General features: G+C 47.6%; 1 protein-coding gene across 3 annotated transcripts; it reads left to right on the top strand.

Annotated features, from left to right (window-relative positions):
* Positions 1–5,525: 5,525 nt before the first annotated feature.
* On the top strand, positions 5,526–24,022 carry OVGP1 (oviductal glycoprotein 1). 3 transcript variants are annotated; one of them, XM_047785030.1, is made up of 12 exons: positions 5,526–5,797; positions 6,015–6,138; positions 12,635–12,664; positions 13,067–13,271; positions 14,253–14,309; positions 15,937–16,102; positions 16,591–16,715; positions 18,451–18,559; positions 18,652–18,837; positions 20,667–20,783; positions 21,813–21,948; positions 23,304–24,022. In XM_047785030.1, the coding sequence occupies exons 4-12, from the start codon at positions 13,192–13,194 to the stop codon at positions 23,606–23,608; spliced, it is 1,281 nt and encodes a 426-aa protein (XP_047640986.1). In that variant the 5' UTR covers positions 5,526–5,797; positions 6,015–6,138; positions 12,635–12,664; positions 13,067–13,191; the 3' UTR covers positions 23,609–24,022. The 3 variants fall into 3 exon arrangements, with proteins under 3 accessions (XP_047640986.1, XP_047640985.1, XP_047640987.1); XM_047785029.1 differs by having other exon boundaries at positions 5,527–5,797; positions 23,181–24,022; XM_047785031.1 differs by lacking the exons at positions 5,526–5,797; positions 6,015–6,138 and adding an exon at positions 10,014–10,224 and having other exon boundaries at positions 23,181–24,022.

A 24,022-nucleotide genomic window follows, 5' to 3' on the forward strand; every position in this document is an offset into this window, starting at 1 on the left:
AACCTAAGTTTTTGAAGAACCACGTTACTTAATGTAAAAAATGTTAGTTTGGATTCAGATCTGGGCTGATGAAGGCAATTCACATCGATTAGTGATGGCCCCCAAGACATTTGTAAAACTAATTGAAGTCACAGTAGGAATGACCATCACAATTTTGGTGAAATATCTCTCTTGTCGTGAGAAAAAAGCTGGTTCAAGATAGAAGACGACCTCCAAATAATCAGAAATGTAGCGTCACATGTAGGATTATTCACAGACCCTTGATTGAGAGTAGTTTTAGTAGAGTGAGCAGACTTCCCTGTGACAGGTGGAAATGGGCTCTTTTTTTTTTTTTTTTTGGTTTGTTTGACGTCGTACAAGCATGTATTCTCCATTTAGTTTCACTCGTTCCAATGTCTGAGCACCAGGGAGTAGACCCATTTCCCTATCTTCATTGTTCTCACTCTAAGATCCATTAACCAGACCCATGATGTTCCCCTGCTGATTTCAGGTGCTCAGAACACCAAAGGCTGAGGTTGGCTCAAGTGCAGTTGCAGGTGGCTCCAGACATCAGGCTGCTTCTCCAGGGTCTCCTGCCCCTCGGAACAGTAGGAGGCTGGTCATTAATTACCAGCTACGTGAGCATTTCCTGCTGATTCACAATCGCACTATTGGCAGCAAAATCCCCCAAGCTCTGAGTGCTCTGGGCTTCTAGCCATGTTTGTTCTAGGCTGCACGATAGAAAGGGCTGGAACTTGGGAAGATATAGGTGGGAGGGTCCCTGCAGTTTATTTTTCAGTCACTCAGCTACAGAGTGATTACCTTATCCAGACCTAAAAGAAAAGGGCTCTGACTTTTAAAAGGCAGATTCTTGTTGTATTTGGACAGCACAAACGATGTGCTTTCATATTTTTTTGTGTTTCAGTGGTCGCTTGACTCAACTCTAGCTACAAACTAGAAGAATGGGAAAAAAAGATTTGTTCCAGAATATATGAGCATTTCTTTCAGTAAGGCATATACCAAGTGTTTCTATGTATTCCGGGGCAGTTTTAGGACATCTAAGGAAAGCCAGCATACGTGAAAGAAGCTGAGCGAATTCTTATTGGATCTCCCTTCATAGCAAGTTTCTTAACTGCATATCTCTAGGTCACACTGAACTTAAGAATCACTCGTGCAGGAAACAGATTTTTTTTTGGAAAGAGGATAAGCAAGCTCTAGTCTAGTTTCACAATTTGAGTTGTGAGGGAATTCAAATTTTCGAGAACATCAGCTTTCTATATAGCTTGATTTTGGGAAAGTAAGCAGACCAATCTTAAACCCAAAACAGTCTCTTATTGAGTTCTCTATCAAAAAATGGGCAGTTGTGGAGTTTTTCTTCTTCATCACGGGGTCACAGGATTAGTACAATCCAGAGAGTGACGGAGACATAAAGATCAAGAGAGGAAGCATTAACTCATTTTAAGTAATAGAGGCACGTAAGGTATAATCATTGATCCTAAAATCTTTCATCATCTGGGTAAGTTTTAATGCAGTTCTACTTATTCTGGAAACCCTCCTTGTCTTGTAAATGTTCTGCTGCCTCAGTATATAATATAATAAATCATCAAAATTCAAAAGATCAGTAAATAAAGAGCTTAACCCCTAAACACCATCCTTTTAACTTTATAGTGGCAGCCTAGCCAGTGCTACTTGTTGAAAGTTCCTTCAGTGAATAAAGACATTTCATTATCACTGTGGTGCTGGGTGTCAGATTCTGGTATATTTCACTTTGGGAGGCACCATGTTATAAGCAATAGGAACTTCAGTTTCAAATTAAAAGTTTTTACTCCAATAATAAATCTCATCTGGGATCACGGTCGAAAGGAATGAAGCTTATTTGGATTAGAAAGTGTTTTTTACATGTACAAGCTAAATCAGCTTCAAGTTCTGCCAGATCTTTTAACAAGCAACTTGTCTTTTACAGAAACCCTCTGAGTAGGTTAGAAACTGGCTGATCAGTACAGGCCCCTGATCATTGCCCAAAATCAACTTGCCTGGCAGTTAATATTAATGCTACCTGACCTCGGCACCCGCCATCCCTGGGCTCCTGTTGGCAGATTCCTCATGGCAGGACCAACTTGAGCCTTAGTTATCTCTTTCTTTTCTTTTCTTTTTCTTTTTTTTTTTAAACATGACAAAGTATTTAAACTTACCATTTTAACTATTTTAAGTGTACAATTCAGTGGCATTAAGTATACTCACATTGTAATGTAATCATTTCCACATTCCATTATCCCAAGTTGAAACTTCATGCCGGTTAAGCAATAACTCCCTTCTCCCAGGCGCTGACAACCTCCATTCTACTTTCAACTCTATGAATGTGGCGAGTCTAGGTGCCTCTTATGAGTGGAAGCGTTTGTCCTCTGTGTCTAGTTTATCAGTTGGTTTTATAAGGTGTTGACTTGCTCCTCAAAGCGTGGTCCATGGACCAGCAGCATTGACATCATCTGGAACTTGTTAGAAGGGCAGAGTTTATATTTTCACAACTTCCCTAGTGACTCCTGCATGTTAAATTTTGTGAAGCACTGGCTCCGATTAGCTATTGAGAATTCTAGGTTCAGGAACCAGGCAGGGAAGTCACCAGTCATTGAAGAATGAGCAGCTGTGGTGTGTCAGAAGCTTTCAGGCATTGTGGTTTGTGCTAGTGAGCAAGATGGCAGCCCAGGCTTCAGCAGCCTAGTCAAGAGAGAGAGAGGGAGGATGAAATTAGTGTTTCAGTGCTAGCCAAAAGAAATAGATTGGTAGAAAACAGAGGGATCATAACCAGTCATGAAGCAGTGGTGAAGTGACATTTGAATGGAGCCCTCAGGATTGAATGTGGGTTGGCTGATGTTTGGGGCTAGGGAGGCATTCCAGATGGAAGTTGCTGTGTGGAAGTGCTGCTGTGGAAGGAGCTTTGAGCTTCCTGGACAAGGAGGACACTGCAGCTACTATTAAAAGGAGATGAGACTAGTGACAGCTGCATGGTGGATGCTGTGAGCCTCAGTAAGGATCTCAAAAGTAACACGTAACTCAGAAGTAACATGTTCCATGTGCTTTTTGAAATGGATTCCATTGCTGTGCTTTGGAGGGAAGACTATGGAAGCTTAAAGGGGACTGGTTTTTTGTTTTGTTTTGTTTTGTTCTTTTTTTTTAATTTGATCTGAGCCACTAGATTAGCCTTGGCCATTTGGCTACTCCCACCCAGGAGTTAAATCTGGAGGGAATGCTGCAAAGATTCAAAGAATGGGTATCTGGCAATGATGACTAACAGCCCAGAGGCAGCAGCACCATCACCAGTCCCAACAGGGAACTTCCTAATCAGACTTCCAGTGACAGGACCCAGGCAGTGTCCTTTATAGTCTTTCTTGGATCCTGCCTGTGTTTTAAGACTGATTCTTGAAACTGAGTTGTATGAGTTGTTTATAAATTTTGGAAATTAACCCCTTATTGGTCACATCATTTGCAAATATTTTCTCCCATTCAGTAGGTTGTCTTTTCATTTTGCTGCTGGTTTCCTTTATTTTATTTATTATTATTTTTTGTCTTCTGTCTTTTTGAGGGTCACACCCACAGCCTATGGAGGTTCCCAGGCTAGGGGTCTAATCGGAGCTGTAGCTGCTGGCCTTCGCCAGAGCCACAGCAACACCAGATCCAAGCTGCGTCTGCAAACTACACCACCGCTCATGGCAGCGCCGGATCCTTAACCCACTGAGCGAGGCCAGGGATCGAACCTGCAGCCTCATGGTTCCTGGTTGGATTGGTTAACCACTGAGCCATGATGGGAACTCCTGGGTCTCATTCTTTTACGTGTAGCTGTCCAGTTTTCCCAGCACCAGTTGTTGAGGAGACTGTTCTCCACTGTATATTCTTGCCTCCTTTGTTGGAGGTTAATTGACCATAAGTGCATGGGTTTATTTCTGGGCTCTCTATCCTGTTTCATTGGTTGGTGTGTCTGTTTTTGTGCCAATACCATACTGTTTTCATTACTCTAAAAAGCTTTGTAGTATAGTCTGAAGTCTGGTAGCATGATTCCTCCAGCCTAGTTCTCTTTTCTTGATTGCTTTGGCAATTTAGAGTCATTTGTGGTTCCATGTAAATTTTAGGTTTTTTCTAGTCCTGTAAAAAATGTCATGGGTATTTTGTTAGGTATTACATTAAATTTGCTTTGGGTAGTATAGACAATTTAACAATATTAATTCTTCTAATCCAAGAACATGGGATATCTTTCCATATCTTTGTATCATTACCAAATTCCTTCATCAATATTTTGTAGTTTTCAGAATATATGTCTTTCACTTCCTTAGTTAATTTTATTCCTAGGTATTTTATTCTTCTTGATGTGATTGTAAATGGGATTATTTCCTTAATTTCTCTTTCTCATAGTTCACTATTACAAAGGACCCAATAAAAGAGTGAGCAGAAGACTTGAATAGACATTTTTCCGAAGAAGATATACAGATAGCCAAGGGGCACATGAAAAATTGCTCAGCACCACTAGTCATCAGAGAAATGCAAATCAGGAGTTCCCGTCGTGGCGCAGTGGTTAACGAATCTGACTGGGAACCATGAGGTTGCGGGTTCGGTCCCTGCCCTTGCTCAGTGGGTTAACGATCCGGTGTTGCCGTGAGCTGTGGTGTAGGTTGCAGACGCGGCTTGGATCCTGCGTTGCTGTGGCTGTGGTGTAGGCCGGTGGCTACAGCTCCGATTAGACCCCTAGCCTGGGAACCTCCACATGTCGTGGGAGCAGCCCAAAGAAATAGCAAAAAGACAAAAAAAAAAAAAAGAAATGCAAATCAAAATCATAATTAAAACTCACACTTGTCAGAATGGCTATCAACAAAAAGTCTACAAGTAGAAAATATTGATGGGAATGTGGAACAAAAGGGAATGCTTGTACACTGTTGGCAGGATTCTGAATTGGTACGTCCACTATGGAAAACTATGCAGGTTTCTCAATAAAATAAACATAGAACTACCATATGATCCAGCAATTCCACTCCTGGGTTCATAGCTGAAGAAAACAAACAACCCCCCCCACTAATTTGAAAAGATATTTGCACCCCAATATTCATGGCAGCATTATTTATAATAGCCAGGATATGGACACAAAGTGTCCATCAACAGATGAGTGCATAAAGAAGATGTGGTATACATACATGCAATGCAATATTACTCAGCCGTAAAATGAAATTCTGCCATTTGTAGCAATGTGTATGGACCTAGAGAGCATTACGCTTAGTGAAATAAGTCAGAGAAATACTCTGTGTTATCATTTGTATGTGGAATCTAAAAAAATAAAATGAATGTATATTACAAAGCAGAAAAAGACTCGTAAATATAAAGAACAAACTAATGGTTATCAGTGGAGAGAAGGAAGGGAAGGAGGGGTGAGATGGAGTATGTATGGGATTAACACAAACTACTATGTATAAAATAAATGAGCAACGAAGTTACAGCACAGGGAAATATAGACTGTTTTTATTATAACTTTAAATGGAGTGTAGTCTATAAAAATATTGAATGAAACTAATATAATATTGTAAATCAACTATACCTCAATTTAGAAAAGACTGATTCTATAATTGATTCTTAAATTCGTTTTCTTGTTTGGTTTAGCAATAGGTGGTTTCTGTTGTTTGCAACTCCACCATTACTGTCTTGCTCAGTGGGGAAAATCCTGCATGTTCTGTGAGGCTGGAAGTAAAGTAGAAGCTGTTGTCAAAGTTATGAGAATCTTTCTGCGAGGTCATCACTGCCCTTGGGAATAACAACCTCTCTTCATTGGCATCTATGAAGGGTATTTGATTTCTTGTTCTGATCCTGCTCCGCTGACTCCACCCTCCTTCCCCAAGAGTCTTTCTGGGGACCCGTCCACTCTGATGTGCCACCAGAGAAGCTGGACGGCTGCTTGTTACTGTATATTTTAATAATAGTGTAGCAGGTGCAGTTGGTTGTCTAATAACTATTCTCCCTGCTTCTTTCATCTTTGCTAACAGGACTTTGATTTTGTGCAGGTACAGGTGGCCAGATCCTTTAGGCTAGAGAAGAAACATATCAAGAACTTGGATCTTGGATGATGGTGCTAAACACCTGAGTGAAGCAGTGCTGATTAAGCCACCTCTGGGGATTTCTTCTGATGTGAGTTAATAAGTTTTCATTTTGGTCAGATTGCTTCTAGTTGAGTTTTCTGCTGCATGTAGCAGATGCAAATAGTTAATAGTGCATTATAGTTTTGAGTATTTATCCTTTAAACACTTTATGCAAAGTGATACTTTTAATCATCTGGACACACAGAAAGGTAATTATGACTATTTTTGTTCTATTCTTTTTTCTTTTTTTTAGATTCCACATATAAGTGAAAATACACAGTATTTCCCTGTATTTGTCTGCCTTACTTCACTAAGTGTAATACCGTCTAGGTCCATACATGTTGTTGTAGATGATATTTCATGCTTCTTATGGCTGAGAATATGTGTATACCTATTATATATATATTCCACATCTTTTTTTAATCCATTCATCTGGAGTTTTTGTTTGTTTGTTTGTTTGTTTTTGGCCACCGTGTGCAGTGCCTGATGTGGGACCTCAGTTCCTAGACCAGGGATTGAACCCGGGCTGCAGTGGCAAAAGCACCAAGTTCTAACCACTAGACTGCCCACATCTGTTGATGGACACTTAGACTGCTTCTATATCTTGGCTGTTGTAAATAATGCTGCTATAAACATTGGGGTACACCCAAGAGTGGAATTGCTGGATCATGCGGTCGTTCTATTTTTAATTTTGTGAGGAACCTCCGTACTGTTTTTTCATGGTGACCACACTAATTTACATTCCCACCAACAGTGTACATGGGTTCCCTTTTCTCCATATCCTTGTCAACCTTTTTTATTACTGTCTTTTTGATGGTAGTCACTCTGACAGGTGTGAGGTGATGGTGTGGTTTTGATTTGCATTTCTTTGATGATTAGTGATGTCGAACATCTTTTTACATGCCTATTGGCTACCTGTGTATCGTCTTTGGAAAAATGTCTATTCAGGACTTCTGCCCATTTTCAAATTGGTTTTTTTTTGGTTTTTTTTTTTTTGTCTTTTCTGGGGCCACACCTGTGGCATATGGAGGTTCCCAGGCTAGGGGTCTAATTGGAGCTGTAGTCGCCGGCCTACACCAGAGCCACAGCAATGCCAGAAGCGAGCCTCGTCTGCGACCTACACCACAGCTCATGTTAACACTGGATCCATAACCCACTGAGCAAGGCCAGGGATTGAACCCACAACCTCATGGTTCCTAGTCTGATTCGTTAACCACTGAGCCATGATGGGAACTCCCTGGGTTGTTCGTTTTTTGATATTGAGATGTACGAACTCTGTATATTTTGACATTTAAACCCATGTCAGACTTGCAAATATCTCTCCCATTCATGTGAAAGATAATTATTATTATTTTAATGTTATAGATAGACTCATAAAAATCAAACTACATGATCCAAGATTATATGGTCTATCAGTCAGGGTCCTAAGGAAAACAGATGGTATACTCAAATTAAGACAATTCGAGGAGGGTTTATTTACAAAGAGACCAAAAGTTTTGGGCGTGGTATGGGGAACCACAGGGCTACTGCAGGAACGTAGGGCCAGAAACAGGGGAGCTGTTACAGGGAGAGGTTACCTGGAACTGGAAGATGAGATGGTCATGCAGAGCCATCTTCCTGGAGAGGAGCAGTGAGCCTTGATGGGGGGACGTAGTCATCTTGATGTGACGACTGCAGAGTAAACCCTGATCTCACTCTGCTCTCTCCCTCTACTCTTCTGTCAGGCAGGGCCCAGGAGCTATTGGATGTTGTCCAAGCAGACTAACTTCCAGGGGCAGAGAGCGGGGTGGGGGAAGGATGGGGAGGTAGAGGACAACTGGAAAGAGCTGTTACAGTCCTTCCTGTTTGCCCCCTGGTGTCCTCTCTTGTCCATAATGCAGGTGAAATTTCATGTCCATAGCATGAGAGAAGCTCAGAGTTCCACCAGCTATTTATCGTCATGGGACAATGTCCATTCGTTCATACGTTCACCTTAAATGTAAGTGATTAGCCATCATTTGTGCCCTCATATAAAGTAACAGGAGGGAAATGGGAAGATAAGACAAATAGTGCAAAATAGATCTGTTACAGTCCCTATTTCTATAAGTGGACACAAGGCCAGTTGCCGGTTTCTAAGCCAGAAGTGTGCTCCTTGGCTGTACTTTTTCTTAGCTCATTCATTCCAAAAGCAGACCACTTAATTCTTGCTTCTGGGGCTACAGTGATCAATCAATCTTGTATCTCCTCTAAAAGAGCTCACTTTGCAATCAATGAAACAGTCGTTTACTTTTTTTTTTTTTTTTTTTGTCTTTTTAGGGCTGCACCTGGGACATATGGAGATTCCCAGGCTAGGGGTCGAATCGGAGCTGTAGCCGCCAGCCTACACCACAGCCGCAGCAATGCCAGATCCAAGCCATGTCTATAATCTATACTACAGCTCACAGCAACACCAGATCCTTAACCCACTGAGCGAGGCCAGGGATCAAATCTGTCTCCTCGTGGGTGCTAGTCCGATTTCTGCTGAGCCACTGTGCAAACTCCCAGTTGTTTCCTTTTAACGTTTAGGTAGTAAGGGGTAAGTAGATACATGATCTCAGGTTTGTGATGAAATTGAAAGAACAAAAACAAGAATAGCATCAAAAGCAAATCTGCTCTAACTGGGGTTTATGACCCTTGGCAATATCAGTTATCAATTCTGGATAATTCTTCGTTGTGGGGGCTCTCTTGTGCGCTGTAGGAGGTTTAGCAGCATCCCTGGCTTCTACTTACTAGGTACCGGTAGCACTGCTGCCTGCATTGTAACAACCAAAAATGTCCAGAGACATTGCCAACTGTCTGTGGGAGCAAATTATTGCTCATTTGAGAGGCGGGGGCTTAAAAGGCGAAGAAAGAGGCCATCATATGGATGTGCAAGAACACATTTATCTGTCTCCAAATAATGGTCCGTTGGTCAGTGAGGACTTCCCTTTTGTTTTGTTTGTTTTCTCGCTGTTAAAATAAGCCTCAATGAACATACTTTCTTTGTGCACTTGGGCAGACCTATCGGCATGGCAAACTTCTGAAAGTGGAGTCGCTGGGTCATCGGATGTGCTTAGGATTGTGATGTCCTCAAAATGACTTCTAAGGAAATTTGAATAAATCCTACCACCTTGGCTACCTTGCTAAAATATTCTTTTTTGAATTACCTCAATTTTTAAACTTAAAAAATATCCATGAAATCATGGACTCTTTAGATAATATATATTTTCTAATACACATTAAAATAAATGCATAAATATTAAAATTAAGACAAATCCTACTGCACAATCAAAAATCATCATTTGTATTAAATGTTGTGAAACCCTGCTCCAGTTTATCCTCTTTGTTTTATTTTATTTGCTTTTTAGGGCCATACCTACAGCATATGTAGGTTCCCAGGCTAGGGGTTGAATCAGAGCTGCAGCTGCTGGCCTACACCACAGCCAGAGCAATGCCAGATCCAAGCTGAGTCGCAGTCTATGCTGCAGCTCACAGCAATACCAGATCCTTAACCCACTGAGTGGACCAGGGATCAAACTCTCAAGGATACTAGTCGGGTTCATTACTGCTGAGCCACAACGGGAACTCCCGTGTAGTCAGCACTCTTTTGGTCTTATGTTATTCAACCAGTTGCTTTTGTTCAAGTCAAAATTCACTCCCATAAGAATCTTGAAAACTTTGTTCAAAATCTTCGTTAAACCCAAAGCCCTTCAAGTCTGTGATCTTGCCTTCATCAGTTGAGTGTTGTCACTTATGGGAGAGGTTGTGCTGCTGTGGGAATTTCTTCAGCAAGCCAACTAAATTCATTTGTACGTGTCTTTTCTCACTTCGTGAGAACAGGCTAAGCCCTCGGAGGAGTGTTTTCTAAGTATCCGGGTGGGTGTGTAAAAAAAAAAAAAAAAAAGCAGTGGTTGTCTTTTTGACAGCAAGAACTCAAGGAGGAGGATTGAGAGGGAACAGAGCGACACTGATTTTCCACATGACCCTCACTCCGCGTTTTACTATCCATCATCTGCTACACACAGGGTCATAGTTGTCAACTCTTTGGCACAATCATCCCAGAATGACGAGGGGTTTACTCCTGGGCTTCCATTGTTGTATCTTGCCATTCTTCTCAGCATCATCAGTCACTTTGAAGGTAAGGAAGAGTTAGGTCTGAGATCCAGCCTCGCCCACCGTGGCACATTGGGAGCCCGGAACACTGACCGGATGCAGAAGGAAGAGGTTCAGTTGGCAGGCAAATTTGGCTCTGTGATGGGTCCAGAATTAATCACTAGTGCCCTTGGCAGGAGTCTGGGTGGAAGGGCAGAAACCTCGTGGGAAATCTCAGTGATGTTGACTCGGGGGGTGAGGCAGGAGGTGGGGTGAGGGGAAGCTCAGGAGCAGAGAGAGGCTGGCATTCATGTCAGTGAGGTCTTAAAAGACAGGCAGTAAGGCCCCTGGAGCCTGGCAAGAATGAGTGAGGACCCAGGCCCTGGGAACCAACTGTGGTGGCTGCAGTTTATAAACCAGGAAGAGAAATCAAAGCAGAGACCCAAAAAACAAGAATCAGGGCCCACAGGCTAGGGATTGAGAAACGAGTAAGAGCTCGGTCACTAGAGTTAGAAACCACACCAGGGGTAATCGAACCCGTGGTGCATGTTGTTGCCAAACCCGATCCAGCATTGCTCTCTGGAGGCCTTAATCATCTCCTACTTCAGGTGACTATTAACCCAAGGAATGGAAGGGGGCATTGAGCAAGCAGGTGGGACTGAGGGGGCTCCACTGATAGTGCAGAGCAGGAATTGTATCTCAAGGCAAAAAGCTCATGAGTTTCCCACTGCATTCATCTAAGAGATGCAAGAGAGCAACATGGGTTCTCTAAGACAGAGATACACGCTGGCCTGGGGGACGTGATCAATCTGTTCACTAAATGGGAAGCTCCATGAGCAGAAACTGTGTCTTGATCACCTGTATCTAGTGTGCCCATCAGGGCCTGGCCTCTGCTCAGTGGATACTCACTGATACATAATGGAAGGTACAGAGGGATGAGCAAATGGAGACACAGTCTGTTGGGAGTGATGTTCTGTTGGGCTTTTCCAAGTTTCAGTGAAATCCTCCAAAAACAGTGGCTCTATTTCCCTGCAAGGCAAAAACAAGTAGCTACTGGTCCATACCCCTGTCTGCTGTCTCCTGACCAAGCAGCTTCATGTTAGTTGCTGTGTATCACTGACCTTGAACTGTTATGCTTCCAGTAAAGTGGAGAGTGAGCTATTTTATTCGGTCCCCCTCACGCTTTTACATCACCTGTCTGTCAGCCCTTGAGGTTGAGAACCACTACCATTCACCGAGCCCTTGTTACATGCAAAGCACTGAACCAACAAATCTTCATATATTTTCTCTTTAATTCCTCTGAAACCCTATGAGGTAAGCACAAGTGTTATCTCTATAAGTGTGTAAGCTGAAGCTCAAAGAGCTAAGTAACTGTCCCAAGATTATAAAACGTCTAATTGGTGTCACTGAGATTCAGACTCTGGCCTGCCTGAGTCCAGAGCTGGGGCTTTTGACTTTACATGGCACTGCTTTCCTAACCATTAAGCTTCTAACAAGAGAATTACTGCTGCCCTTCCCTGTTTCTTCCTCATGCTCAGTCTCTGTGGGGCTGAGACCCAGGAAGAGGGGCTGAGCACCGTCCTGCCCGCTCTGTGGCCGTGGTGGCCTCCCACTCTGTGCCAGAGCCAGAGGGAGCTGTTGCTCTGCTGGATCCGAGCTCTGGCTCTCCTGGCTGGCAGACAGGAGGTGCTGGGGTCACTGTGACTCTGGGGCAGCCGCCCATTAATCAGTGTCCCTGGTTTTGTGTGTGTGTAGCTGGGCAGTCCCCGTGCTGTCCCAGGCTTGTACCTGGGGAAGCTCATATAAAGGGGCTCCTGCCCCAACCTTGCAGTGCTCAGACCATGGCGATGGGGAAGCTGTTGCTGTGGGTCGGTGAGTGTGGTGGGTCCCAGCCCCCCAGTGTCACTGGGTCCAGTGGTATAAGGCTTCATCAACTTGTTATCTCTCTGGTGCCCAGAATCTCTGGGAACTCCGGGGCCTGGGTTAGTAGAGGTGGGGCAGGTCATGGTGAAAGGCTGGGGGCCCAGGGAGGAATGATCAGAGCAGTGGTTTTCAACCCTGGTTGCACATTAAATACTTTAGCCCTGGCTTCGCCCTTCCATCAGAGTCTCTGCGGGGAGGATATCATTACCTTAAAATTTGCGGCTGGGCTTGAGAACCAGTAGCCTAGAGCTTTTGCTGGGACTCCTAAAAGCCATGGTTGTCCCTGTGCAAAGCATGTGTGTGTATACCCGGGGTGTTTATTAGAGTGGAAAGGAGCTTAGATAGATCTGGCTTCACTTGCCCAACGTGGAGAAGAGGAGACAGGTGGAGGGTGTGTGTGTGTCCGTTCTGTGTCTACACACTTCTGGCCGCGGGCCCTGGTTGGTAGGTGCACCCAGAGCCGCAGGCTGTGCTGGGCTGTCACTCCTGGTGTGTGAGGGGATCTCCCTGTGCTTCCTTCTTTGTCTCTGCAGGGCTGGTTCTTGTGCTGAAACACCACAATGGTAAGGAACCGGTCATCCCCGCCAGAGCCAGGGAGTCTCCAGCTGAGAAGTGCTCCATGTGCAGTGTCCCCTGCAGCCCATTGGCCCGGGCTCCCATGTTGGGGATCACTGATCTGAGGCAGTTCAGCAGAGGACTGTCTGTCACCTGCTCTTTGGGTCACTCTGGGCCACGATCCTGACTTGAGGATCCAGTCTGACCAGGGTTTCACAAGGCGAAATTCTTGCTACCCGCCCTGGGGGCCCCAGCTATGGGGGAGGGACAGGACTCCGTGTAGCTTGGCGGGGGCGGGGGGGGGCGTGTATGGGGGTTACAGTGGCCTGGCCTCTTGGGCTGTGACATGCTGCTCTGAGCCCCATCCTCACCTTGGTCTCTGCCAGCAAATGCCTGCTCTCCCCTGCCAGGTGCTGCCCACAAGCTGGTGTGTTATTTTGCCAACTGGGCATTCAGTCGGCCAGGCCCTGCTTCAATCCTGCCCCGGGACCTGGACCCCTTTCTCTGCACCCACCTGGTCTTCGCCTTCGCCTCAATGAACGACAGTCAGATTGTGGCCAAGGATGCCCGGGATGAGAGCATCTTCTACCCAGAGTTCAACCAGCTCAAGGAGAGGTGTGCTCACTATGGATATGTTTTTTTGTTGTTGCTTGTTTGGCTCTAGTTTTGTTTTTAACAGATGGAAGAGAATGAAGGCTTATCTTCTGTTAGTTGTCACCTTTACCCTGATTGCTGTGCCCCAGCCTCCCGAGCAGGGGGCTCAGAGTGTCCCTGCCTTGAGAGCTCCCTGTGATAGGCAGTCTGAGCTCCTCCTGCCTCCTCACCCTTGGGCTCGCTGTCGCCCCTGCTTGGAACGCCCTCCCCTCTCTTCTCTCTGGTGTCACCCACGTCACCCCTCCAGCCCAGTGGTGACGAGTCATGTTTGCATGCTGCTCCGGTGCTTCAGAGGGGGGCACACATCACGGATGCTCCTCAAATGCGAGTGTTTCTGTTACCATTTGTCGCCTGCATCCCCTGAGCTGTGAGTCCCTCGGGGAAGGGGCAGAGCGCCCTCCGTAGACCAGCACCTGGTCAGCACAGTGCTGAGCTCAGTAAGAGCTGCTGGATGCCCCTCTGCCCCGCACTCCTGGGCTCCCTCCTGTCCAAGGGGCATCTGTCACTGCATGGATGGCTGTGGAAGGGTGGGGAGATCCACGTCCCCAGATGACAAGCCCTGGAGAGGAGAGCAGGGAGCTTGTGCATCTGGTCACTGCTGTATCTGTCGGGAGCACAGAGGAGTTGCTCAATAAATGTTTGTTGACTGAGAAAGTGAGAGAGAAAACGTTTCAGGCTGCTTTTTCTTTTCCTTTTTTGTGGGCGCATTGTAAGGATGGGGGAGTTTGCTGATGGTCTGGGGTCCCTGGGTTGTGATGATCGTGTGGGCTGGTTGTTGGCCCTCTTTTCCTTCCTCCCCTTCCTGGGCGTGGCTCTGCTCCTTTCTCCCTCAGGCTCTTCCCTTGGTTCCTCCACCTGCCTCCCCTTTTACTCCCCTTCCTACCAGGCTCCACTTGTCCCTGGTCCCCAAATGAGTGATTCTGACTCTGTCCTGCGTCACAGGAACGGGAAGCTGAAAACACTGCTATCCATCGGAGGGTGGAACTTTGGCACATCCAGGTGAGCCGGCGCTGTCACCACCTCTCTCTGGGGTGGGGGTGATGTGATGGGAGGGGGAGCAGGCCAGAGGCGAGGACAGGGGTGGGAGAGCCATCGGGGCGCAGGGAGCCCGCCCCCTCCAAGTCCTGACCCCCCCTGGAGCCCACGGCCCCCCGACCTCTCCTCCCTGGTGAGCGAGGGGAGGCAGCGCACGTCTAGCAGGGGGTGAAAGAGGGGCTCAGGAGATGAGGGACAAAGTGGGAAGCTCACAGGAGTTCCCTCAACCCTTCCTAAAAGGCGGGGGTTTATTTGAGAGAGGGGAGGAGACTTGTTTGGGACAAGAATAAACCCCACACCGCAAAGGGCCTGGGTTTCCTTGCTTTATAAAGGGAGCCCGCGGTGTCAGCTGCAGAGGATGGCAGGAAAGAGGTAACGTAAAGCGATGTTGAGCGGAGCGCCCCGGCGCAGAACACGTGGCCGGTACCTGGGGCTCCCCTCCGTTTTACACGCTCTGCCAGGCACCAGGAGGTGACACACGGCCTTCACGCCACTGAAGAAACATCTCCCCCCATTTCATGGCTGAGGCCCAGGCTAGAGCCATGCTTCCTTCTGGCCTCAGAGGAGGGAGCCGCAGGACAGGGATGCCTGGAGTCCCTGGGGTGTGAGGAGGAGCCCAGCCCAGGACCTGGGAGCAATGCGGGGGTGTGGGGCGCTGGGGACAGGCTGGCTCTACCTGATCCCAGGCCTCACCCCCCTACTTCCACCACTGGATCATTTGCTGCGTCCAGACCTGGTCGTGGGCTTTAACGTGTTATCAGGATTACTCAGGAGAGGCTGACAAAGAGATTGTTTGTTTTGAAATTTGTAGACAAAATGCAAAAGGGAGAGGTTAGGAACTTGCCATGACTCCCCTGGTTTCCCCCAGAGATCACCGCTCTAGGAGGTGGCAGCTGGATAATGGCCTCAGTTCTGCCTAAGTCTGCATCTGGTTAATTTTCTAATCATTGCATGCAAGACTAGCCCTGGATTGTTTAAAATTCAACTCCAGTAAGTTAGAAGCTTTGCAATTGTGTCTTCTCTATGGAAGAGAAAACACTAGAAAGCCTAGAAAACAAACACCCAATGAACAAAAGAGCAGGGTCGGGAACCCTCAGTTGATCACTGGCCTCCTGTGCCAAGTTAGGAGCCTACTGGATGAGGGATCTTTCTGGAAAGGCTGGCCCTCGGCTCGTGTTCCTTCCCCTCCATCCAGGTAGGCAGGAAAAGTCAGTGCCAAGACAGGGTGCCAAGACTGAGCAGTTACCCATGAGGAGACAGCAGCGGGGCAGTGGCTGGCTGGTGGCAGACTGTGTTTCCAGAGGCAAGGCTGCCTGAACCCTGTCTCTCCACCCAGGCTGTGTGCCAGTTTCCATGGGGCAGGGGCTGGTGGTTGTTTGTGAATCCGTTTTTTTTTTTTTTCCCCCCTTGAAATCTCGGTCTTAAAATCCCACTGCAGAGAGGGGCATTTAGGCTGGGTTGAAGGTTTCAAAGACCTGCCTTCGGATCCCCAATCCTATCCTCTGTGCCCTCCACGGTGGACCAAGGGGCCTCGTGGGAGGCCGTGGCTCTGCAGGAGGCATTCCTGGGCTCACCTCTGGCCTCCCTGCAGGTTCACCACGATGCTGTCCACCTTCACCAACCGGGAAAAGTTCATCAGGTCTGCCATAGGCCTCCTGAGGACACATGGCTTCGACGGGCTGGACCTCTTCTTCCTGTACCCTGGGCTCAGAGGCAGCCCCAGGCGTGACCGCTGGAACTTTCTCTTCTTACTTGAAGTAAGGCCAGCCTGGCAGCTCCTGAATCCAGACATGATCCTACCACATCTGGGCCTGTGGCCGAGGAGGGGCCTAAGGCCCAGGGCGAGGGTAGGAAAGCAGTAACAGAAGGGCCTCTGCTGCCATCCGCCTGCAGGTTTGGACGTGGAACTGCTGAGCAGGCTCCCTGGGGTGGCTCTTTTTTGCTGTCACGTTGGGGTCTTGCTCCAGCCCTCCAGCCTGAGCAATGCATCTCTGTGCAGCGCTCTGGGCTCCCTTGGGCGAGTGGTCTGAGCCCTGTGCTCTGAGCCGGCCTGCCAGCTGTCTATGCAGTGACTTAGCATGTTGGCTCACGCCTGCCTTTCTCACCAGCCTGTGGGCAGGACCTGTGTCTGACTCTCCTGGCTCAGGGGCTCCTTAAATCTCCTTAAATAAAGGTTTTCTGAACGATTCTTTCTTTTCCCAACTCTGTTTTGTCTGGATCTCTGTGTCTGCCTCTCTCTCCGCAGGAGCTCCTGCTTGCCTTCAGGAGGGAGGCACAGCTCACCATGCGTCCGAGGCTGCTGCTCTCTGCTGCTGTCTCTGCGGACCCGCATGTCATCCAAAAAGCCTATGATGTGCGCCTTCTGGGAAGGTGAGTGGGGGCTGCCTTGGTGCCGTAAACGTTGGGAGGAAGGAGGCATGTCAAGCTCGGAGCCAGAGGTGCCCAAGCAACGCCCTGAGCTTTCTGAGGTCGCCCCCTGCGGAAGTGCAGGTTTGGGAGCTGGGCTGATCAGGTGGGGACAAGGCTTATCCCATTATACAGGCTTTCTTTAGAAGCCCAGAGGGAGGTGATGAAGCTGCAGGTGGCCCCACAGCAGCCTCTTGGGTAGAGATCTGAACAGCCTGTTGCTGGGTCTCAAGGAGAGAATCCATGGGCTTGCCCTCTGCCATCCCAGAGTTCCCTGTAGACACACCCTGGGTGCTGGATGGCTGGCATCAGAGAGCAGGTGAATAACCAACTACTGCCATGGAAACAACAGTAGGAAGGCCCAGCCATGCTCAGTTTTCAGGGCACAGATTTTCATGCAAATGTTACAGAGCCAAAGAGAGCACAAACTCTGTCTGGACATGCCAGCTCTAGACTCATTTTCTCAAAAGTCAAGAATCAAGTATTTACAGATGGGAAAACTGGGGCAGATGCAGAGCACAAGAGGTGATGGGGTGTTTCACTGAGGGGATTACACTCAGGGGTGGTTTCAATGCGGCAGGAACGGTGAGAGACCCAGTCGGGCAGAGTTTGCCAGTGTTGCCTTATAACCAGGCAGGGTTGAGTGAATCCACCTTCCCAGAGCTGGTCACCTTAGACAAATTAGACAGCTGTCTGAGTTTCAGTTTCTTCTTCTTCTTCTTCTTTTTTTGTTGTCTTTTTAGGGCCGCACCTGCGGCATATGGAAGTTCCCAGGCTAGGGGTCGAATCGGAGCTGTAGCTGCCAGCCTACACCACAGCCACAGCAACTCAGGATCCAAGCTGCGTCTGTGACCTACACCATTGCTCATGGCAATGCCGGATCCTTAACCCACTGAGCAAGGCCAGGGATCAAACCCACATCCTCATAGATGCTAGTCAGATTTGTTTCCACTGAGCCATGACGGTAACTCCAATTTCTTCATTTTTAAAATGGAGACAATGATGGTATTTAGTCCAGATAATCTGTGTAAACCTCTACACCTATAAGCTGGTAAGACTCGGTCACACTTTATCATTAGGAAAGCTTTCTGGAGTTCCTGCTGTGGCTCAGCAGGTTAAAGACCCAACATAGTGTCCCTGAGGATTTGGGTTTGATCCCTGGCTGCATTCAGTGGGTTAAGGATCCAGTGTTGCCATGAGCTGTGGCATAGGTGGCGCAGATGCAGCTAGGATGGCATTGCTGTTGCCGTGGTGTAGGCCAGCAGCTGCGGCTTGATTCAACCCCTAGCCTGGAAATTTCCATATGCTGTGGGTGCTGTAAAAAGAAAAAAAAAAAAAAAAAAAGGAAAGCTTTCTGGAAGATGGGTTTCCATGGTTCCTCAATCTCCCTTACACTGTAGGTCAGAGAGCCCTTATGCCTGGCGGTTTATGCAGGCCTCTGCTGCACTTGGATCTGGCCTGAGTGCATTTATTTTCTGCTCTGTACTGCCCCTCCCTTGGGATCCTAAGGCACCGCTGTCTCTAACCAGCTGTGCGTCCTGCTCCCATGTGGAGGCACGGCTCGGGCATTCCCTCAGGCAGAAATGGCCAAGGAGTTCGTTGCTCAGTGGGCAGCTAGTTGGCTAGTTAGTGCTGGGCTGATCTGACTTGCAAATCTAGCTAGCACAGTCATCATATGTCCTCTTCCTGCGCCCTGCAGACTCCTGGATTTCATCAATGTCTTGTCTTATGACTTACATGGAAGCTGGGAGAAGGTCACGGGACACAACAGCCCCCTGTTCTCTCTGTCTGATGACCCCAAATCTTCGGTAAGAAAAGGAAAGTTCTCAGACAGCCCAGAAATCTGCCTGGGTCAGACCGTTGGCTCCTGGTAACAAGAAGGGTTTGTTCCCACCTGCAGGCGTACACCATGAATTACTGGCGAAAGCTTGGGGCGCCCCCGGAGAAGCTCCTTATGGGTTTTCCCACATATGGACGGACTTTTCGCCTCCTCAAAGCCTCTAAGAATGAGCTGGGGGCAGAAGCTGTGGGACCAGCATCTCCAGGGAAGTACACCAAGCAAGCTGGCTTCCTGGCTTATTATGAGGTGACAGGAATGGGACCTCTGTCTATTAGGCCTTCCTCACCCTAGCCCAGGCCAGAGCAAGGACAAGGGCCAAAGGCGAGGACAAGGGACAGGAGGTGGTTTGCTGAGCCGAGGGAGGTCCACTCTCTGGGGTAGGCTCTTTTTCTTCAGGGGAAGTTATTTCAGTCCTTTGTAAGGGATGAGGGGCTGGGTGGAGTCTGAATGGAGGGGGATAGATATTTCAACCCCTGGAGAATATTAAATGATATTTAAGTCAATCCTGACTTACTATACAGCCTAAATAAACATAATTATTATTTGCAATATATGTAACTTTAAACATTTGTAAAAGTAAAAGGATAAGATAACCTCCTCTCACTCTCCCTGGCTCCCGCTTAGCCTTCACCCAGCTTCAGTTGTTGACCGCTCATGGCCATGCTGGTTTCTTCTCTGCTCCTGGACTGACTCCCTCTGATACTAGATTATTATTATTATTATTATTTTATTTTGAAGCAATTCCAAAACATCCTCCATCACAGATTCTTCCTCCTCTACACCAGTTCCACCCCCTTAATTCCCATCTCAGCGAAGCTTGGTATTGAGTGAGGAAAGGCTTGGAGCCACAGGAACGTGAAACAGAAGGGAAAACAGTAAGAGGCACCGCGTCCGTGGCTGTGGGACCTGGAAGGGTCTTATGGAGCAGGTGGATTTTGAGCAGAACTCGGAAGCACAGGTTGAATCCTGCTGGCCAGGAATGACAAGCTGGGAAGGACCTCCCAGGTAGCGGAGAGCAGGTCCACCGACACCAGGTGTGTAGGGGCGCAGAGGGACAGTCTTTGCAGTCGTGGAGGTGGCCGTGTCTCTCCAGTCTCTGCCCTGCGCTGGCTCCTGGAGCTGTTTTCCTGCTAATCTGATGAAGTGTGGTTAGTTAGGAGTGATAACAAAGCTGAAGTAATGGTTTGCTTTTTTTTTTTTTGCTTTTTGTTTGTTTGTTTTTGTTTTTTTTTCAGCCCTACCTTCGGCATAGGGAGGTTTTAGGGTCAGGGATCCTACTTATGCCATAGTGGCGACTCAAGCCACTGCAGTGACAAGGCTGGCTCCTTAACCTGCTGTGCCACAAGGGAACTCTGAAATAGTGTTCCTGAAGGACACTCTGGGTCAAAGAGATTTTGAAAGACTGAGCCTTTAACAAACCAACCAACCAACCAACCAAAACAAAACAAAAAAAACCACCCCAACTTACATGTTAACTTCTGCAGCCCAACATGAACTCATCTCTGTCTTGGCAGCATGTGGTCTCCAGCACAGTGCTGGGCGCACAGTCCACACTCAGTGCGTCCTTGATTGTAAGAATCTGGTTCTCCCTGCCTTCCAGACTTTCAAAATTTATTACGGATTCAAAAGTTAGTTTGATAACAACCTAGGTGGTGTGGTTTATGTTGGTTTTAATGAACAGAGGAGAGACTTGTTCATGTAAACACTTTGAAAAAAGATGCAGGCTTAGTCCAAGGTCAGATTTGTTACTGTAGTATTTGGTATTGACATTATGTAACAAACGCTGGTTTCTTTCTTAAAGGTGTCTCCTCACTCCTTGGTCCCCTCCCTGTTTATGCATCAGGACATTAGAGTCAGGAGTGTGCAATAGTAGGAACTTATCCAATCTAGAGATGGGGGCCTTTGTGAGTGCCTTTCCACCCCCTCTCTGGTCTCCCTTCTTCTCACTCCCCGGTGAGGGATTCTTGGATTTTTTACTCCTGGACCAGGAACAGTGGTGCTTCTGCTGGTGCTTCTGCTGGTGCTTCTCTCCATGGCACGTGCAGAACCCTCCTCTGTTCTGATCCACCTGGCAGGTTTGCTCCTTTGTCCAGAGAGCGAAGAAGCGCTGGATTGATCATCAGTATGTGCCATACGCCTACCGGGGGAAGGAGTGGGTCGGCTATGATGATGACATCAGCTTCAGTTACAAGGTGAGACCTGGGTCCTGTCTTGTTCCAGCACAGGGTTTCCTTCTGGATTATGGGCTCTGTACAAATGTGTGTGTGCGCGCGCGTGTGTGTGTGTGTGTGTGTTGGGTGGAGGGTGCAACGGGGAGGATGACCACATCAGGTGAGTGTCAGGCAGATCTGAATAACTGGAGTTTCCCAGTCCCATCTGGCCCAACCCTCTTATTTTGAAGGCAGGGAATCTTGATTTTGAGAGGAGAAGTATCTTTTCTCAGTACACAGATTTTTTGGCAGCAGTCTCTTCTTTTCTGTTTGTATCTGTTCAGTTCCAACCAGGTAAATACCCATGTGAGGTCGATCATGCTAAGTAGGCCATGAATATCACTGCTGTGTGGCGGGAGTGTGGAAGTCAGGGAGGGCTTCCTGAGGGAGGTGAGCAGCGGGAGGAGATGATGACATGCGGAAAGGCTCAGTGTGTACAGAAAACGCATTCAAAGCATGTTCAAGAAGAATTTAGGATAAGACAAGAATTTTGGGCAAAGTGTGAGAGAGGGCGGTAAAATGCAGGTGAGTTTATGGAGGGACTTGAAGGCCGGTGAAGGTGTTTGGCTTTATCCCGTGTGCATTTTCAGGCAAAATCAGGTTTCTGAACAAGTCTGTGACCTATGAGTTTGAAGCCTTTAGGCTCTAATTGTGACCAGCTACTCTCCCCAGTTTAGCAGGGACCTATGAAGGTGAATCTGGCAGGTTTTTATAGTAAGTTAGAACAGAATGACTTGTTCTAGTGGTTCCCTACCTGCCTTCTCTTGGAATCACCTAAGAGACTTGATAAGTGTAGACATTCTTAGTTCCATCCCCAGGTAACAGACATATTAGGGTTTCTGTAACTCTTTTAAGATGCCATAGCTAATAAGCAGTTGAGGCTCGATTCAAATCCAGGCTGTATTCCTAACTGTCCTGCCATATTGCCTTCTGAGAGTCCATCCGATTTTACCACTGTACCCAGTCTGGAGGATGCCCAGGACAGCACTTTGACTGACTCCTGCTTTGCAGGCGTTTTTCATAAAGAAGGAGCATTTTGGGGGAGCCATGGTGTGGACTTTGGACCTGGATGATGTCAGGGGCACTTTCTGTGGCACTGGCCCTTTCCCCCTTGTCTACATGCTGAATGATCTCTTGCTGAAGGCTGGTGAGTAGCTCTGACCTGGAAGCTGGGGCTGGAAGTTGCATCACCAGACACTGGCTGGGTCCCTTCTATTAGATCTAAAGGCTTTGGTGAGGGAACATGATACTGAAGGAAGAGGATGTGCTTTGAGGCCAGACCGGCCTGCTTTCTAATCTTGGTTTGGACGCATGCTCCACTAGATTTCTCTGAGCTTTGTTTTCCCATCTAAGAAATGGGGATAATCCTTATACTTACCATGTTATTATGCAAACAAAATGAGTTATGGAATAAAAATATGCTGGCTCAATATATGTTAGTTTATTTCTCTGTTTCTTTTTCCTGCTTTCATGGGACAAGAGCCAGAAAAGGAAATTAGTTTTCTTTTCTTTTTTCTTTTTTTCTGTCTTTTTAGGGCTGCACCTGTGGCATATGGATGTTTCCAGGCTAGGGGGCAAATAGCCCCGCTACACCACAGCCACAGCGACATAGGATCCAAGCCACATCTGCAACCTACACCACAGCTCACAGCAATGCTGGATCCTTAACCCACTGGGTGAGGCCAGGGATCAAACCTGCATCCTCATGGATCCTAGCCAGATTGGTTTCCACTGCGCCGTGACAGGAACTCCTAGTTTTCTTTTTGATATGTCTTTGATAGCAGAGACTGCCCTGGCAGTTAGGAGATGGAACCCAGCATGCCAGAGTTAAAATATTCTTGGAGATGATTGACAGTCTTCATTCTGCGAGAAAACTAGGGCTTGGAAAGACAATACAGCTGGTCAGAGGTGGAAAGGGGACTCCAACGCAGTTCTTTACAACATGCCCTAGAGCAGCCTCCTTGCCCTCAGCCTTGTTCCTGGCACCCCCCACAATGGGGGACACAAAGGGTTCTCCTCGAGGATTCACCAAGTAAGGAACGGGCCTTGAGGGCAAGGTCTTGCTGAAGATGCAAAGGTCCAAGTGAAGGTGGGGCCTGGAGGACCAGCGGACTTCTCCTCGCGGTCACTCAGCTGACGTGCAGAGGAGTCACTGAGGGCCTGTGGGTGCCTGGGATCATGTTAATATGATGAGGTGATGGAGCAGGGCTGCTCTGCGGTGGGGTTTTACATATGTCCTCACGTGGGTGCATAGGGAAACCCTCCAATTCTGCTTTGGGAGCAGGCCCTTCAGCCCTGGAGCGGGTCTAGTCCTCCAGGAAGTGATAGGATGGGAAGGAAGAGGTGGGAATCTTATCCTTTTCTCCTGATTTTCTCTAGAGGTTAGCTCAACTCCTTCACTGGGATTTGGGCTCTCAACCACTGTGAATTCTTCAAGAACTTGCCCTGAAAGCCTGGCTGTGACCAAGGATTTGACTACTGATTTGGGGATTTTGCCCCTAGGAGGAGAGGCTGTGGCCACTGAGACCCATAGGAGGTCTGACAATATGACCGTGACCCCTGGAGGTGGGCTTGTGACCCCTACAAGGCCAACGCTGTCCTTTGGGAAGCTCACTGTCGCTTCAGAAGGGAAGACTGAGAGTCCTGGAGAGAAGACCATGACCCCTGTGGGGCATCCGTCTGTGACCCCTGGTGACATGTCTGTGCCTCCTGTGCCTATTCAGACTGTGGACAGGATCACGCCCCCAAGACGCCAGGCTGTAGCCCCTGAGAAGATGACTCTCCTCTCTGGGAAGAGGTCAGACTGAGTCTAAGAGGAGAATTTGACCTCTGAGGTTGACACTGACGCCCTGGTGTGTTACTTCCATCGTCAGACAGAAGCTGAAAACTAGATGCTGCCCTCTGGTCCTTTCATCTCCCCCAGACACAGTCCTCTTGCTTTTGACACCTCTTTGTTCCTGTTAATGGAATCATCCCTCTGACAACTTTATAACCCTTCCAATGAGTCCTCTAAACAGTGAAAACCCAGAGAAGTCTGCTGTGCATCCCGGATCCTGAGCTCCGTGGGTGGCAGAAGCTGGGGAAAGCCCTGGTCTTTTCTTCTGGCTTCCCTGACAGAAGCTGCCTCTGCACAGCCCTTCATAAATCTTTCTTGGGCAAAGCAGGCCCCAGGCCGCAGTGAGTTAATCTCTTTTCTGTTGAATAAACTAGAAGCACAACAA

The sequence above is a fragment of the Phacochoerus africanus genome, chromosome 6, assembly GCF_016906955.1.
Source record: "Phacochoerus africanus isolate WHEZ1 chromosome 6, ROS_Pafr_v1, whole genome shotgun sequence".
NCBI classification, from domain to species: Eukaryota; Metazoa; Chordata; class Mammalia; order Artiodactyla; family Suidae; genus Phacochoerus; species Phacochoerus africanus.

Coding starts and splice junctions, on each gene's coding strand:
- OVGP1 (XM_047785029.1), top strand. CDS start 13,192: ATGAACGACAGTCAGATTGTGGCCAAGGATGCCCGGGATGAGAGCATC. Junction 20,784..21,812: donor ACATCAGCTTCAGTTACAAG/GTGAGACCTGGG, acceptor CCTGCTTTGCAG/GCGTTTTTCATAAAGAAGGA. Junction 21,949..23,180: donor TGATCTCTTGCTGAAGGCTG/GTGAGTAGCTCT, acceptor GATTTTCTCTAG/AGGTTAGCTCAACTCCTTCA.